General features: G+C 50.8%; 1 protein-coding gene across 7 annotated transcripts in view; it reads right to left on the minus strand.

The window, feature by feature from the left end:
- Positions 1–13,296, minus strand: part of LOC100113917 (max dimerization protein 1) — a 187,420-nt gene that overhangs the window by 55,872 nt on the left and 118,252 nt on the right. For all 7 annotated transcript variants that reach the window (XM_032600808.1, XM_031931208.2, XM_031931210.2 and 4 more), the window contains one exon: positions 3,361–3,664. In XM_032600808.1, the coding sequence (XP_032456699.1) occupies positions 3,361–3,664 (304 nt within the window). The remainder of the gene's footprint in view (positions 1–3,360; positions 3,665–13,296) is intronic.

The following is a 13,296-nucleotide window of genomic DNA, read 5'->3' on the forward strand; positions in this document are numbered from 1 at the left end:
CGCGCAGCCCCGAACTCTCGACAGAAGGAATCCGAGCAATCCTGTCCCTAGCGCTCGCGCGAGCGAAAAGTGCGCCGACTGGAAATTACAATTGAATTGTTCCGAAACTAAATCAATTCGGCGTGGAGTCGCGCATTTGCAAGGAGAGACATCCATTTATCGCTGGATAGGATTCGGCCCGGCTGGATTATAGAGTCATTAAGGCGATCGCCGGACCGGATAAGGGGAGGATACGCGTACGGGCTAGTTTCGAATTGAAAAGAGATTCGATGCTCTTTCTCAGAGGCGAATAAATTGTTTAAACAAACGATCTTTACTCCGGATTCGTACACGACGATGAGTCTTCGAACTTCCAATCGCGGCCGGGGCGAACTTCGCAAAGTTACACGGACGGCTTCAATATGCTCTCCAAGTTTAAGCAATTTTCCTCTCGGTTTTTATCTCGCGCACAGGAGAGAGTTTGCCGCGCGCGCGCGCGCACGCGAGACTCGGGAATCCTTGTTATTTCGAAGTTACGCTGCGCCGAAGTTACACGATGTAACGGCGCCGGAAGCGGGAATCTTTTTGCTACGCGAATTCGCAACTCGTATTTCGAATTTTGCACGCATAGTGCGCGGCGGGGGAGAACGACAATTTTTCACGAACTTTTAATTGTACGCCCCCGCGCCGGGAAGATTGTTTTTCAACTCGGAGAAGATTTTAATAACGCTTCGCGCATTCCGACGAAGATTGTATAAAAAGAGACGAGACGGTCCACTTCCGCAGCGTAATCTCCGAGCGCAAACTCAAACTCTTATATACTCCGGCGTAAGATTGAGCAAATTAGGAGAGAGAGAGAGAGTGAGCCGAAAGCATACACGAAAATACGCTGAAATCTCGGCGCAGCTCACTTATCTCTCCCGTTCAACTCAGCCTCCTAACGACGTATCCCACTCTCTCGGCATTTTCCGGACCGGAGTCACGTCCACGAGATGACGAACTTGCGCCGCCCGATAAACTTCGCCGTGTGTATCGCGCAAAGGGCGGCGAAAAGAGAGGGAAGGACGCTTGTTTCTCGATTACGCGCTCTAATTCGTATTCGATTCTGCGCAGCGGCGGATTTCCCGTGGGAGAGGAGATGCCTCTGAGCGTTTCGTCGTTTACGAGGCGGGAACGAGCCTGCAGTCGATGATTTTTCGCTGACTAGCGCGACGAATCAATGATGGAAATTGAAGGCACTGCATGTTGTAAATTCGAAATCTTGAAAATGTTGTAAATTCGAAATCTTGAAAATGTTTACTCTTGCAAACGGTGCATATCCGCTACGAAACACGATTCCACAGCGTATCAAGGGAAGGAAGTCTTGAATAAAACACTCGGCTCGGCCCGGTAATAAGATCCCAATCATCCTTTTTTCCACGAGACATTTTTGCACTTGGCACGCGAGAGAAAAATAAACAAACAATTTTCAACTCCACCGCTCGCGTGACTCGCCCTTTCGACGTTCCCGCGTATTAGCCACTCTGTGCAAAAATCACAAACTCCCGCAAGTTTTTAAGCAATATACTATAATACGCAGTATGGCGTCATAAATAATCTCTCCCCATTGTCTTTGCAAAACTTTCTTCCGCGAGAGTTTGCACATCCGGCTTTGTTTGCCTTTCCTTCCCTCGCCGGCGCTCTTTGTTTGCTCTCGCACTCTTCCGCGGATGGTCACGCGAAGATTCGCGCACCGAGGCACTTCTGTGTGTATGTGCGAAAGGCGTATCACGCGATCCGACGCCATTTTTAGGGAGTGAATAATGAGATCTGATATACACGTGCTTCTGGAGGCGTCGCGGAGAGATTTTTGTTTTCTTTGCGATTGATTGCGGTTTTTAAAGACACAGCTAGAGATATAAGTAGTTCAGGCCGGATTAGGTCAGACGCCGAGTGATCCAACTAGCAGCTTTCCACTGACTCACGAATAACCTATACGCCAACGCATCGTTTTCTACCGTCACCCCTACAAAAGATCGTTCCACGACAAGCCCGACGGCGGCGCACAATATACACACAAGCTGCAACGCGCCATAGCCGAGAATTTGAATTTTCACCTCGGCTACAGCGACATCGGATGAGTAGATTGGTATCTCGCTCGATTGAGTCTCGATCGACTCTCTCCCCCCTTCTGTGACGGTCTCATCTTCGCTCGGCGATTTAGCCTTAGCACCGGAACGGTGTAATACTAACGCACCGCCGCGAGATAGAGAGCCGAAGCCGACAAGGCCGATCGATATGGCAGCAGCGCGCGGATAGAGCCTCTCGAAATATGTCTGCAAAGACGACGACGACGCGGTGGGATAGGAAGAAGAGGAAGAAGCGAGATAAAGTTCCGAGTGGAGAAATGATCGGCGCAAAAGGATGGGAGAGAGATTTCAAGGGGATGAAAGTTAATTGGCTGACTTTGCGCGCGCGGATGCGTTACGGACGTTAACATAGCGTGTGTATAGGAGAACGAACGCGATTTTTATAAATATATACGCACAGAGTACAGAGAGTCGTTAATTAACGCTGCCGAAATAGAGAGAGAGAGAGAGAGAGAGAGAGAGAGAGAGAGAGAGAGAAAGCTCCTCGGCAAGGCTCGAGATGGGCGATAGCGCACGGGAGAGAAGAAAATGAGACGGGGGGAGAGTGCAGATCATAAGCCCGCGAGAGAGAAAGAGCAAGTATATAGCAAAGCGAGAGAGATGGAACGGCGCAGGTTGCAGCAAACTTCGCCCGAGCGTTATATCCAGGCGGCGTGACGATAAGAGCTCTCTCACCCCTCCCCCGACTCTCGATGCAGCAGCAGCCGAACTTTGCGACCCGCAGACGGAATTCGCCCCGAAAATGACAGCAGCCGCTCTAAAATCTTTCCCTCGTTATTTATCATCGCGCTTCTCATTAGCTCGCTCGTTTCTTCCGCATTTTTGCGAGCCGCACCTTTCTCCCTCGTGTGCCGTTTCCATCTCTTTCTCCGCGTGTATGGAGGAAAAGCTGGCGCTGCTGGTAGTGAAGCTCTGCTGAGTCAGCCGGAAGAAAGTCAAAGAACAAACTGAAGGCGAGACTCCGGCGCATTTCGCCACGTAAGACACTAACTTTATTAGCGCCGACGTGCGGACTCATGCTCAGGAAGGAACGAGAGACTGGGAAAGAGAAGGAGGTTTAAGGGTGAGGCAGTCCTCCGGCTCTATATACATGTATACGGTGTTTTCGAGGGTAAGTCGCAGGGGAGAGAGAGAGAGAGAGAAACTTCATTAAAGAGCTGCTCGGTGACTCGATCTTTGCCGCTATATGGAAGCTATTCCGGAGTTCTGATTTTTCTCGAGGTGAAAATAAGGGGAAAATAATGAAACTCACCGGACTCCGAGACGGATGGACTGCCCGCAGACCTGTCGGAGTTCCTGGAGCTGCCTGTGGAGCTGGTGGACGATGCAGTGCCCACCGAGCACTCGGAGACGCTTCGCCTCTTGGAGAGCATGGCCGCCGCGGCTGCCGCAGCCGCGCCACAGGACGACGCCGCCGGAGCCGACGAGCTCAGCCCGTGTAGCCCGTGTAAACCTGGCTGACCCGTCAGCTGTTCGAGCCTGCGCCTCAGGAACCTCTGCTCCCGAGACAGCTGTTCCTTGTGCACCGCGTGCTTCCTGTCTCGCTCCTCCAGACTCTGAAACAAAACACCACACGGCCGCTGTAGCTTCTTTCTTTCAACACGAGGCATCTGGGACCTCCTCCGAGTCACGCGATCGACGCGCTTTTCGAGAGGGACACCCGGTACACGCCGCACGCGCGCCGGAGAGTCATTACGCGCTCGACTGGCCGTTAACAATGCTTTTTACTTTTCCCTGTATAAACCTGCCCTACTGCATTCGTGTAATTCCGCGAAATTGATGGTTATTCTCCAGCCATTGTGCTTACAACTCTCGCTGCAGACAACCGGCGGCGAATTAAGTTATCGCAACGTCGGGTTTGACAAAGTATCGAATTACGGTTACTCCAGGCGGTAATCGCTCCGAAAAAATGTCATCGCAGCCCGCTCGATCTCCGGAGAGATAATGGACGCAGCCGTTATTGTCTCGATGCCCCGAGACCTCATCGAGAGGAGGAAAAAAGAAAATCGAAGCCCGATCGTGCGCTCAACTCGCGGTGCAAATTCCCGAGATCGCAGTCGCCGGTAATTGCGCGGCTGTGTTCGATGCCAAAGAGAGAGAGAGAGAGAGAGAGGCCCATAATTGCTTTCCTTTGTATTGTGGGACACGCCATTTCGCAACGCCAGGCCGGCGATCGGCTATAGCCTGAAAAGAGGCTGGCCAGTTCCGGCCCTGCGAGGGATGGATATAGCGGTTTTGTAGAGTCGACGGTGATGAGAGAGCAGGATTTTTAAAGCTCGAAAAATTACACCACGGCGCTTCGCAAACTCAATTCCCGAGATACGTTCGAAGCGTTTGCAAAAGTCGGGATGTAAAATAGAAGGCTCGAGTTTACTCTCGAAAGATTCTCCCGCGCGATAAACGTTTAAAAAAAAAAAATGGAGAGGGTCGTCGCTGAAACGGTTTTAACTTCGTGCTCTCCGAACACGACGCGAAAGCTTCGAGTGAACGAAGTGTGAGCGCCGAAACGAGCTGAAAAATTCCGGTCTCGAAAATTTTGTATCTCATCCCAGCCCCCCCGCGAACTAGAAGCGAGGGAAAACGTGATCGGAAAATTTCGCCGTGGAAAAAAGGGCTGTAACTAGAATCTGGATTCGATTATTCTCGGCGGCGACGCTCGGCGGGGAACACAAAGGATTTTAGATTCGAGTTGGATTCGATCGTTCGCCGACGAAATGACGCTCTTCCCTCCTCCTCTCTATCCCCACACCAGTGTCGTTGTCGTCGAATTTGCTGTAAAATATCGGAGGACTCCGATCCGACTGATTAAACTTTTTACACACGCGAGAGGCGTAAAAGCTCCGGCAGCGAGCTTATTTCGCGCGATCGGACGATTTTACGCGAGGCTGTATCTCGTCCGAGTGTTATGAGACGGCTGCGTTATAAAAGAAAAATTCGGTTCCATTCGCTACTGTTGTAAACTCGAAAGCTCCTCGATCCGAATTTCTCGTCCCTCCGCCTCTTAAAAGCAAACGACGCGTGCACGCACTCGCAAATGAACGAGCGCCAGAGAGAACACAGAGAGAGCACTCGTAGTTTTTCACCAGCGCATCTCCGTTCTCCGCGGACCGCACAACGATCCAATAGTCAGAAAAAGCTCTCGACTCGTGTGTGTCCGTGCAAGCACCTGACATCTATGTATGTATGTATATGTATACGGAGATGCGCGAGAGCGTGCACTTGGCGGCGGCGGACGCTCGGGTCGTTTGAACTTTACGAAGCAAACGGAATTACGTCTGCTCGGAAAATTACGAGTCGCCGCGCACGGCGTTATGTACACTGCGAGAGTCGAGGACAAGAGCGTGTAAAGGGAGCTTGGGGCATATACGCGATGGACAAGGCGAAAAAGGGACGACGCCGAGGGACACGAGTATACATGCGGCGTGTCATACGAGGGCGAATGGCGCTGGATTGCTTTTTTCGAGTGCAGAGCGCGAGAGAGAGAGAGAGAGTTTCGTTGACTAGTATAAACAAAAGGAAAAAAATCGACAAGTCGGGCCATCAAGCCCATCGTCGGACGGGGAGGTCTATCGATACCAAACGTTCCGGAACTTCCTCGACTTCGAACTTCGAGCCGGAAATACACTCTTCCCCCTTATACTCTCGGAGTCGAACTTTTGAAATTTCATGCTCCGTCTATGGGCTACAACAGCTGCTTTTTCCTCAAAACTTCCCCGGCGGACGAGAGAGAGAGAGAGAGAGAGAGAGAGAGAGAGAGAGAGAGAGAGAGAGAGAGAGAGAAAGGTATACACCCACGCAACTTCCGCGCGCGGAGAAAGAGAGAAATATTAACGTAAAGAAGACAAACGACGCCGTGCTGCAACTCGGGGCGGGGGAAAAAAGCAACGCCGCAGCGAAATTTCGAGTCGACGCACACACACACACACCTAAGAGAAGCTGCGGGGGAATTTCAAAAGGTCCCTCTGACAGTGCGCCGAAAAAATTTCCATAAAAATGCGCGCGGAATTTTCGCCCTCTTCGCTTTCGGCTCTCTCTTTCTCTTTCCGCGTGTACGTTTACTTCGGGCGGGATAATAAAATGAAGTGAGAGCGAGAGCGAGTCTATTTGCGTCGTCGAGCTTTTTTCTTGCGAGCGCGGGGCAAAAAATTTCATTAAAATTTCGCCTAGTGTTTCGCCGGCGAATATGGCGTAACGAGAAACTTTAATTAGAGTAAAGCAACGGGATATCCTTCGCTCCTCTATCATATACTTTATTTTTCTCCGCTATACTTACTAGTTTATCAAAAAATGCCATACGCCTGCATTTCCCCGCAGCTCTCCGTTATATAAACATTCACGGCCCTATGTGAGCACCGTCGTCGTCGCCGGGGCGGGAATGAAAGAGCCGAAACCGCGCTTAAAAAGTTCTCCCGGAGAGAGATAGAGGTATACACGGGACAAATAGCCAGCGGTGCCGCGTCGGAGGAATTTAAGAGTCGCATCGGCCAAAGTACAAACGCACTAATTGCGGCGCGCTCGCATCGCTAATTGAGTTTTCAGAGCTGCGCGCACCTTCATTTTTCGACTCGGAATTAAAGTCGCTGCCGCTGCCACAGTCTTCCTTATTCTTTTTTCGCGAGTTTATATACGCGCAAGCTCTCACTGAAAATTAACGACTTTGCGCGCGTATATTCTTTCCTTTTTTTCCACAGCGGTTGCGATATCCTCCGCGTATACTGGTGTAAAGAGGTTGAACCTCTGGAAGACGCAATAACCGCGATGAAATTTTCACGAGAGAGAGAGCTGTACATCTCTGTACTTAACGGTAAACACGGATAAGCTCCCGGCTAGCCGCGCAAGCACAATAACGCGGCAACTCGTTCACCGGCTAACCCACATAAACATCAGCCCCTCTAGCTTGCAAGCGCCGCTCGTAAAAATACACCGCACCGCGCGATACGAAAATATGGCAGCCGGCGGCCCTTGTGTCGTTATATCTCTGATAAATCGAAACCGATTCTCCGGCGAGGCTCATCGCGGGGGAATATAGAAAGAGTTGCGCGCGAGGGATCGAAGTTGTGAAAAAAAGCGCGATATCACTCGCATAAGTCAGTATATGGCTACCCTATATGGCTCGCTCCTTCAATCAGCGTTTATCTCGCAGTCGTCGGTGGCCCCCTTCTCGTTCCATAAACTTCGGCTCTTCTATATACGCGGGTCTTTCTCGAGGGACGCTTAATCGAAAGTGTATTACGAGGAAAAATTGCAAAATCACGCTCGATGAAATAGAACGCGATAAGGGCTGCGTCGTCCCATCCGAAATCAAAGTGCCTTTTCGCAAACGAGAAAAGGCGCTTAATGGACGTACGCGAGGGTGGAATACAAAAAGACAACAAAAGCGTCGCGCGGCAGCAGCAGTCGTCTTAAACGCAGCGATTATTCATTTTCAGCTTGCTCGGGGAAAAAGTCCGCTCGAAAAATCCTCTCTCCCCCTTAGGAGCAGAGCGTATTTTTCGCGCGAAATTGCGCCTTAATGAACAGAACGGGCGAGGAGAAACTGCGCTACTGGTATAGCACTGCCAAGAGAAAGAAACGGGGAAAAAGCGCGCTAAGCGCCGGCAAGAGAGAGAGAGGGAGGGGAGACGGAGTTATATACACTCGCCCTCTGTATTTTCCTGACAATTAAACGCTCGATTGTCGCGCGAACGTTCCCGGAATTTATAACCAGTGCCGATGCGATGTCTATCTTTCGCTGTGTGTATACAATAACATCTCTCTTTTCCCTCCCGGCCACAAGCTATTCTTTGTCGTTAATTTCAACGACTTTGACCCGGTCCTCTCCGCGCGGGAGTTAAGTCTCTAATCTTTGCATATTTGAATTCTCGATCCGCGCGCAAAATTCGGGTAATGTAGGAGCATGCGTGGGTGGGTGGCTTCGTTTTACTTTTACCATACGACGCGAATTGAATCGTTATGATTTTCGGCGAAGCTCTCGACGTATATTATAAGAAGTGGTAAAAACGCGGTATTTTATTCGCGCAAAACGCTGATGCAGCGCGAGTCAACAACAGCCACCCACAGAGGCGCCGCACACATGGCTGATTGGATGATCCTCAATGTCAGTGTCGTAAAGTGTTGTGTCATCGCGCGCGCGTATATGCGGGCTGCGCGCACGTCAATTAGAATCCATCCCTTCCTTTCTTTCTCTCTCTCTGCATACAATGCACCGACGTATACAACGACGCACAGCCAATGGATGGAGAGAGAGAGAGATGCATATAAAACGCGTTGATCGATCGTCGCCGGGGGTACTAAGCACAATGTCGGAACGTTTAATTGCACCGGCTGTAATCCGGCGTCGTCGGCTTTACGAGAGGCCGCTGCTGCAGCGTCATGCACGTCACGAACAGAGTGAGAGAGAGAGAGAGAGAGAGAGAGAGAATGGACGCTGCGTATGCGGAGATGGACGACAAATAACGACGGAGAGAGGGCAAAGGGAGTGCAAGCTCTGTGCGGAGTATTGCCTGCCGGTCAGAGCTTACCCGAGAAGATTCTGCACTTGGTTCGGATATCACGAATATCGATCGATTCAAGCCAGCCTTTGACTGCCTTGCGATCTTTGCCTTCAAAGTATACATCCGCCGCGATATTCAAACCTAACGCGCCGTCGCCATAACCGGCGGTATATAGTGCGCCAGCACATCTGGTCCGGAGAAGCGAGAGATATAGGCTGACGCACAGCAGCGTCGATATACACACTGCCTCGGCCGCAGTATTGACACGCCACACAACAAGCCACCTCTCGCCCCAACCCAAAGGTCAGGATTGCGGGGGTGGAAGGAGGCGGCTTTATCAATATAACGCCGGAGCTGCTTCTCGTCTCTCGGCTCGCTGACTGATGCGGATTCCGGCTAATTATGCAGGCGACAGCCGGAGCTTTGCCGGGCGCTAAGACGTCGATTGTCCGTTTTGCCTCGATGATTTCATATACTCCCGCGAGAGATTAACAACTCGAAACTTCGCGCAATTACGCAGCGGCAACGAGAAACTCACGAGCGTTATACTATACACTATACACCTCTCGCGGAAAATAGTCCCACTCGCTCAACCAGAGAGAAACAACGGAGGAAATAAGAGCTGCGAGGCAGCGAGCGAAATTTATTTACCGTCATTACGCGCGCCTCAATTAAACGAGCAAACTGTTCTCTCTCCGCTGCATAGATGCATAGGCGCAGACTTGACGTGACGTAACACCCCCGAAAGTTTCAGCGAAACTCGAAAGCCGTTACTGCGGCGCATGAGCAAGAAGCGGGGAGGACGACGGAATCGGTAGACAAATAGCGCAACAACTCGAGCCGCCAGTGAGAGAGAGACGTGAGACAAACGAGAGGCGTGCAAAGACGCACATAATGCGACGGAGACAAAAGACTCGGCGATGCGTGCAAAAAGCGGCCTAGGCGGAGCGAGAGTGAATAAATCGAGAGGACAGCTTTGCCAGCTGTGAATCGTCGAATTTTTATTATTTGCTACTGTTGCAGCTTTTTTTATAAACCAAAAAGGATCGAGAGGAAAAAAGACTCGAGAATCAAAGGGTTAGCGGGGGCATCGAGGGGCGCGTCGGAGAGAGCAAGTGCGAGAGAGAGCATGATTGAGCGAGGTATCACGCGTCACAGCGACGGGAGACAAAACTCCCGACGAGGACAATGGAAGAGCGGGAGCGACCGCCGCGCGCGCGCGCGAAACGCGGCACCGAGGGCGCCAACGCATTAGGTAATGAATATTCCGTTGTTGCTGTTCTCCGACTCGTGCACAGTGTACACCCTCTTCGTTGATTTCTCTCGCGAACGAAGATTATTTTTCCCTTATCAAAACCACCCCTGAAACTACTGGCCGGTATCGAACGCCTATATCGCAATCTGGCGAGCCTGCGGCCATAAACGTGGTCCTATACGTACGACACATGCGCGGAACCGCAGAGGGAGAGGGAGATAGGGGACAAGGTGTTGCGGCAAACAGAGAGAGAACGAGCGAGGGCTGTATATAGCGCGAGGCACAATGGACGCGCAGTTAGTAAATTACAGACTACCGCTGCCAGTTGGAACAATGCTATTTGCTCTATATCTGCGCGACTCTGCTCGACTGCACGGCTTTCTCCTCCGCTTCCGACTCTTATCGTTTTTCGCGGCTCTCTGTCTCGTGTATTATGCTTGATTGCTTCGTTGTTATATCGCAACCGCTTATGCTCGATTTCAACCGTTATACTGCAGCAGCAGCAACTTTCAAATACGCGCAATGTTGTTTATTGCCGCGCGGTCGGCCCACCTCCTGGGACAAGGAACACAGAGTAGCTCGTAAAAGTGGATACTATACTGCTGCGTGTGCATAAGATGCGCGAGACAGCGTCTTTATGCTTGTATAGACCGAGAGAGAGAGAGAGAGAGAGAGAGAGAGAGAGAGAGAGAGAGAGAGTCCGCGCGATGTAAATAAAGGCTCGCGGTACTTGCAGAACCCGGCGATCGGACAGCCCGCGGAGAGAGCTCGGGGACTCGTAAAATAGTGTTTTAAGAGGGCGTGTGTGCAGTGTGTGGAAAGAAGTAATTAAAATTTATACCGCGCGCGAAAAGTTTCAAACTCGCGAAGAATATAATGTAAATACGTGGTGTACGCGTGAGTAGCAAAACTAGCTCTGATGCAGATGATTCGACGGTGAAAGAGAATTTTTATGCGGAAGAAAACCGTCAGAAACAGAAAACTCCGTAATACTCTGCCCATCCCCTTCGCGCATAAAATTTGAATGGCCTTAACGCGCGAAAAAGTGTAAAAGCGATACTTTAGCAGCAGCAACAGCAGCAGCAGCGTCTCGCCCTTCTCCGAGTAAATTCAATGAACATACAGGTAGATGCAAAGTGGAAAGTCGCGAAGTTTCTTTCGCAGCGAGGCGGAAAGTCCGAGACAGTTTTCGGCGAATACTTAGGCGCTCTAGCTCTCTTTCCACCTTCCTCGAGCTTTATCGAGCGTAAAAATATCGTTCCAGCCCCCGAGAGAGCGTCTACTTAACAAAACGAGCTTCGTCCTTCCGCGTTTTCTTTCCTTCTCCCTTGTGCCGCAGCGATAGAGCCGAGCGCGTTTTAGGATAATGGCAGGTGTCGAAAACACACGCGTATGGAGGATGGATGTGACGAGGGTGAGAGAGAGAGAGAACGTGTTTTTTTTTCCTTGTCGGCTGATGGCTGTTTTTGAGCGAGGAAATGATTTTTCTTCTAGAGGGAGAGATTTCTTTCCGTCTCGCGCGAGCTCGTGTTAGGATTACAGGGATATTCGATGTTAATGGGGGCAAGTTTCGATAGGACCGAAAAAGAACAAGCCGCTGATCGGCGCTTGAGCGTATAACGACCCTTCACTTACGTCAGTCAAGCGCCATAACGCGCGGCTAGCCAGACAACAAGACAGCTAGACGGACGGAGCGAGTCGGGAAAATTTAACGTCCGCGTCGATCATCGCCCCCCTTCGCCGACGAGTGTAAGGTGGGGCAAGGTCAGGTGCTGACAGGATTCCGTCGCGCTGCTGCTTATCGATCGGACGCGGTTTTTAACTCGAAACTGTTTTACCGACCGTGTGGTATAATCAGGCTATTTGGCGCGCCATAGGTAAAACAGTTTCGAAAAAAGCATAGGGGAACCTGAAAACGCTCTTTCTAACGAAATAGCTTCCAATCGGTACGACCCGTAGCGTTACGATTGCTAAAATCTCGCGCTCGACAGGTAAAAAACGAAGATCGAGGAAAGCAAAAGCCTGAAGAGTTACGCCTTTCGCATTTTTCACAGTGTCGCGGCCACGTTGCGGCAGGGGGCTGCGTGCGTGCGCCGCGGAAAAAGCGGCAAGAGCGGGAGCGTGAAAGTAAACGAGGGGCGATTTAGTGGAATCCTAAGGCGATGCGCGCGGCCGCGCGGAAATGCAGGATGATGTATAAGGAGCTTTTGAGGAGCCGCGAGCGTGTGTGTCGTTCACGAGGGTCATTTTCAATTCCCGATGCCAACTCCCTGATAAATTCGGAATTTTAATGAAAGATCAATCTCCTCCTCAAAAACTACGCGCCGCAATTCCTTATACAAAAGACTATGCAATGTATGGAAAAAAAGACAGGCGCGCGTAGCACACTCCTTGGGAGTAAGAGAGATAGCGCGCGGCCGAGGAAGACAGACAGAGACGCGTCGCTTCCGGCGTATTCCCTGCGCTAATTACCCCGTTTTTCAGCACCGCCCTCGAAGCTCCGCTTCGCGGAAACGACATGAAATATTCAAGCATCCGCCGACTTTACGGCGCTCGGCAGCTCTTTCTATGTATCTGCGATCTCTCTCTCTCGGCCGTCGTTGCCTGTTTTATACTTCTATCTTTTCGCTCCTGCGCGAACAGGAGTTTCGCGGCTTCCACAGCTCCGCCGCTGCCGCCGCGACTCGACAGACGAGCTTTCGCAGACTCGTGTAAATGGATTTTAACACCTTGTTTTCGGGGCCCAAGAGAGGGAGAGCAGATATACACACGGGGAATTTCGGGTTCTCGAGAGCACGACTGCGTAATTGATGTAATCTCGCGATTGTTGATGAAAAGTTACAAACCGGATAAAATAATTTCTCCTCTATTCATCAATGCGCACAGCCCAGTGAATAGCATTCTCGCCATGAATATGTAAGAGTGATTCCTGGGTAGTTTAAGAAAACTCCGGGTAATTGAATGATTCCACAACTTATCCTCCCCCTCCTCCTCTAGCTTCTTTATCAAGTTCCGCGAACACTTTACATCGCCACACCCTATTTCAATTTCGCTTATGTATAGCTTTTTTCGCTACTTTTTTTCATTACTTCTTTGCCCTCGATCCCGCAGCAACCGCTTCTAATTTTGTGCGGAAGCCACCTTATTTAGCTATATATCCCGTGCGGAGTGCAGGAGAAAGCATCGCACGCAATAAGACGCGTACAAAGGCTGAGGGAGAGATGCGCTGAATTAAATGGGGAGAAATCCTCTCCGATTCTCGATTCAAACGCGGAGGAATCGCGTCGAGTGCTGGTCGTAGTAGTAGTAGTAGCAGAGACGCATTCAAGGAGACTCGAATAATGGCGCGAATCCGGTTCTGCTACCGGCAGAGAGATTTTTCTGAGATACTCTCCTCCCAGTTTGATTGTACATTTTTTATACTTTTAGCGCAGAGAAT

Source organism: Nasonia vitripennis, chromosome 5 (assembly GCF_009193385.2).
Source record: "Nasonia vitripennis strain AsymCx chromosome 5, Nvit_psr_1.1, whole genome shotgun sequence".
Lineage (NCBI taxonomy): Eukaryota > Metazoa > Arthropoda > Insecta > Hymenoptera > Pteromalidae > Nasonia > Nasonia vitripennis.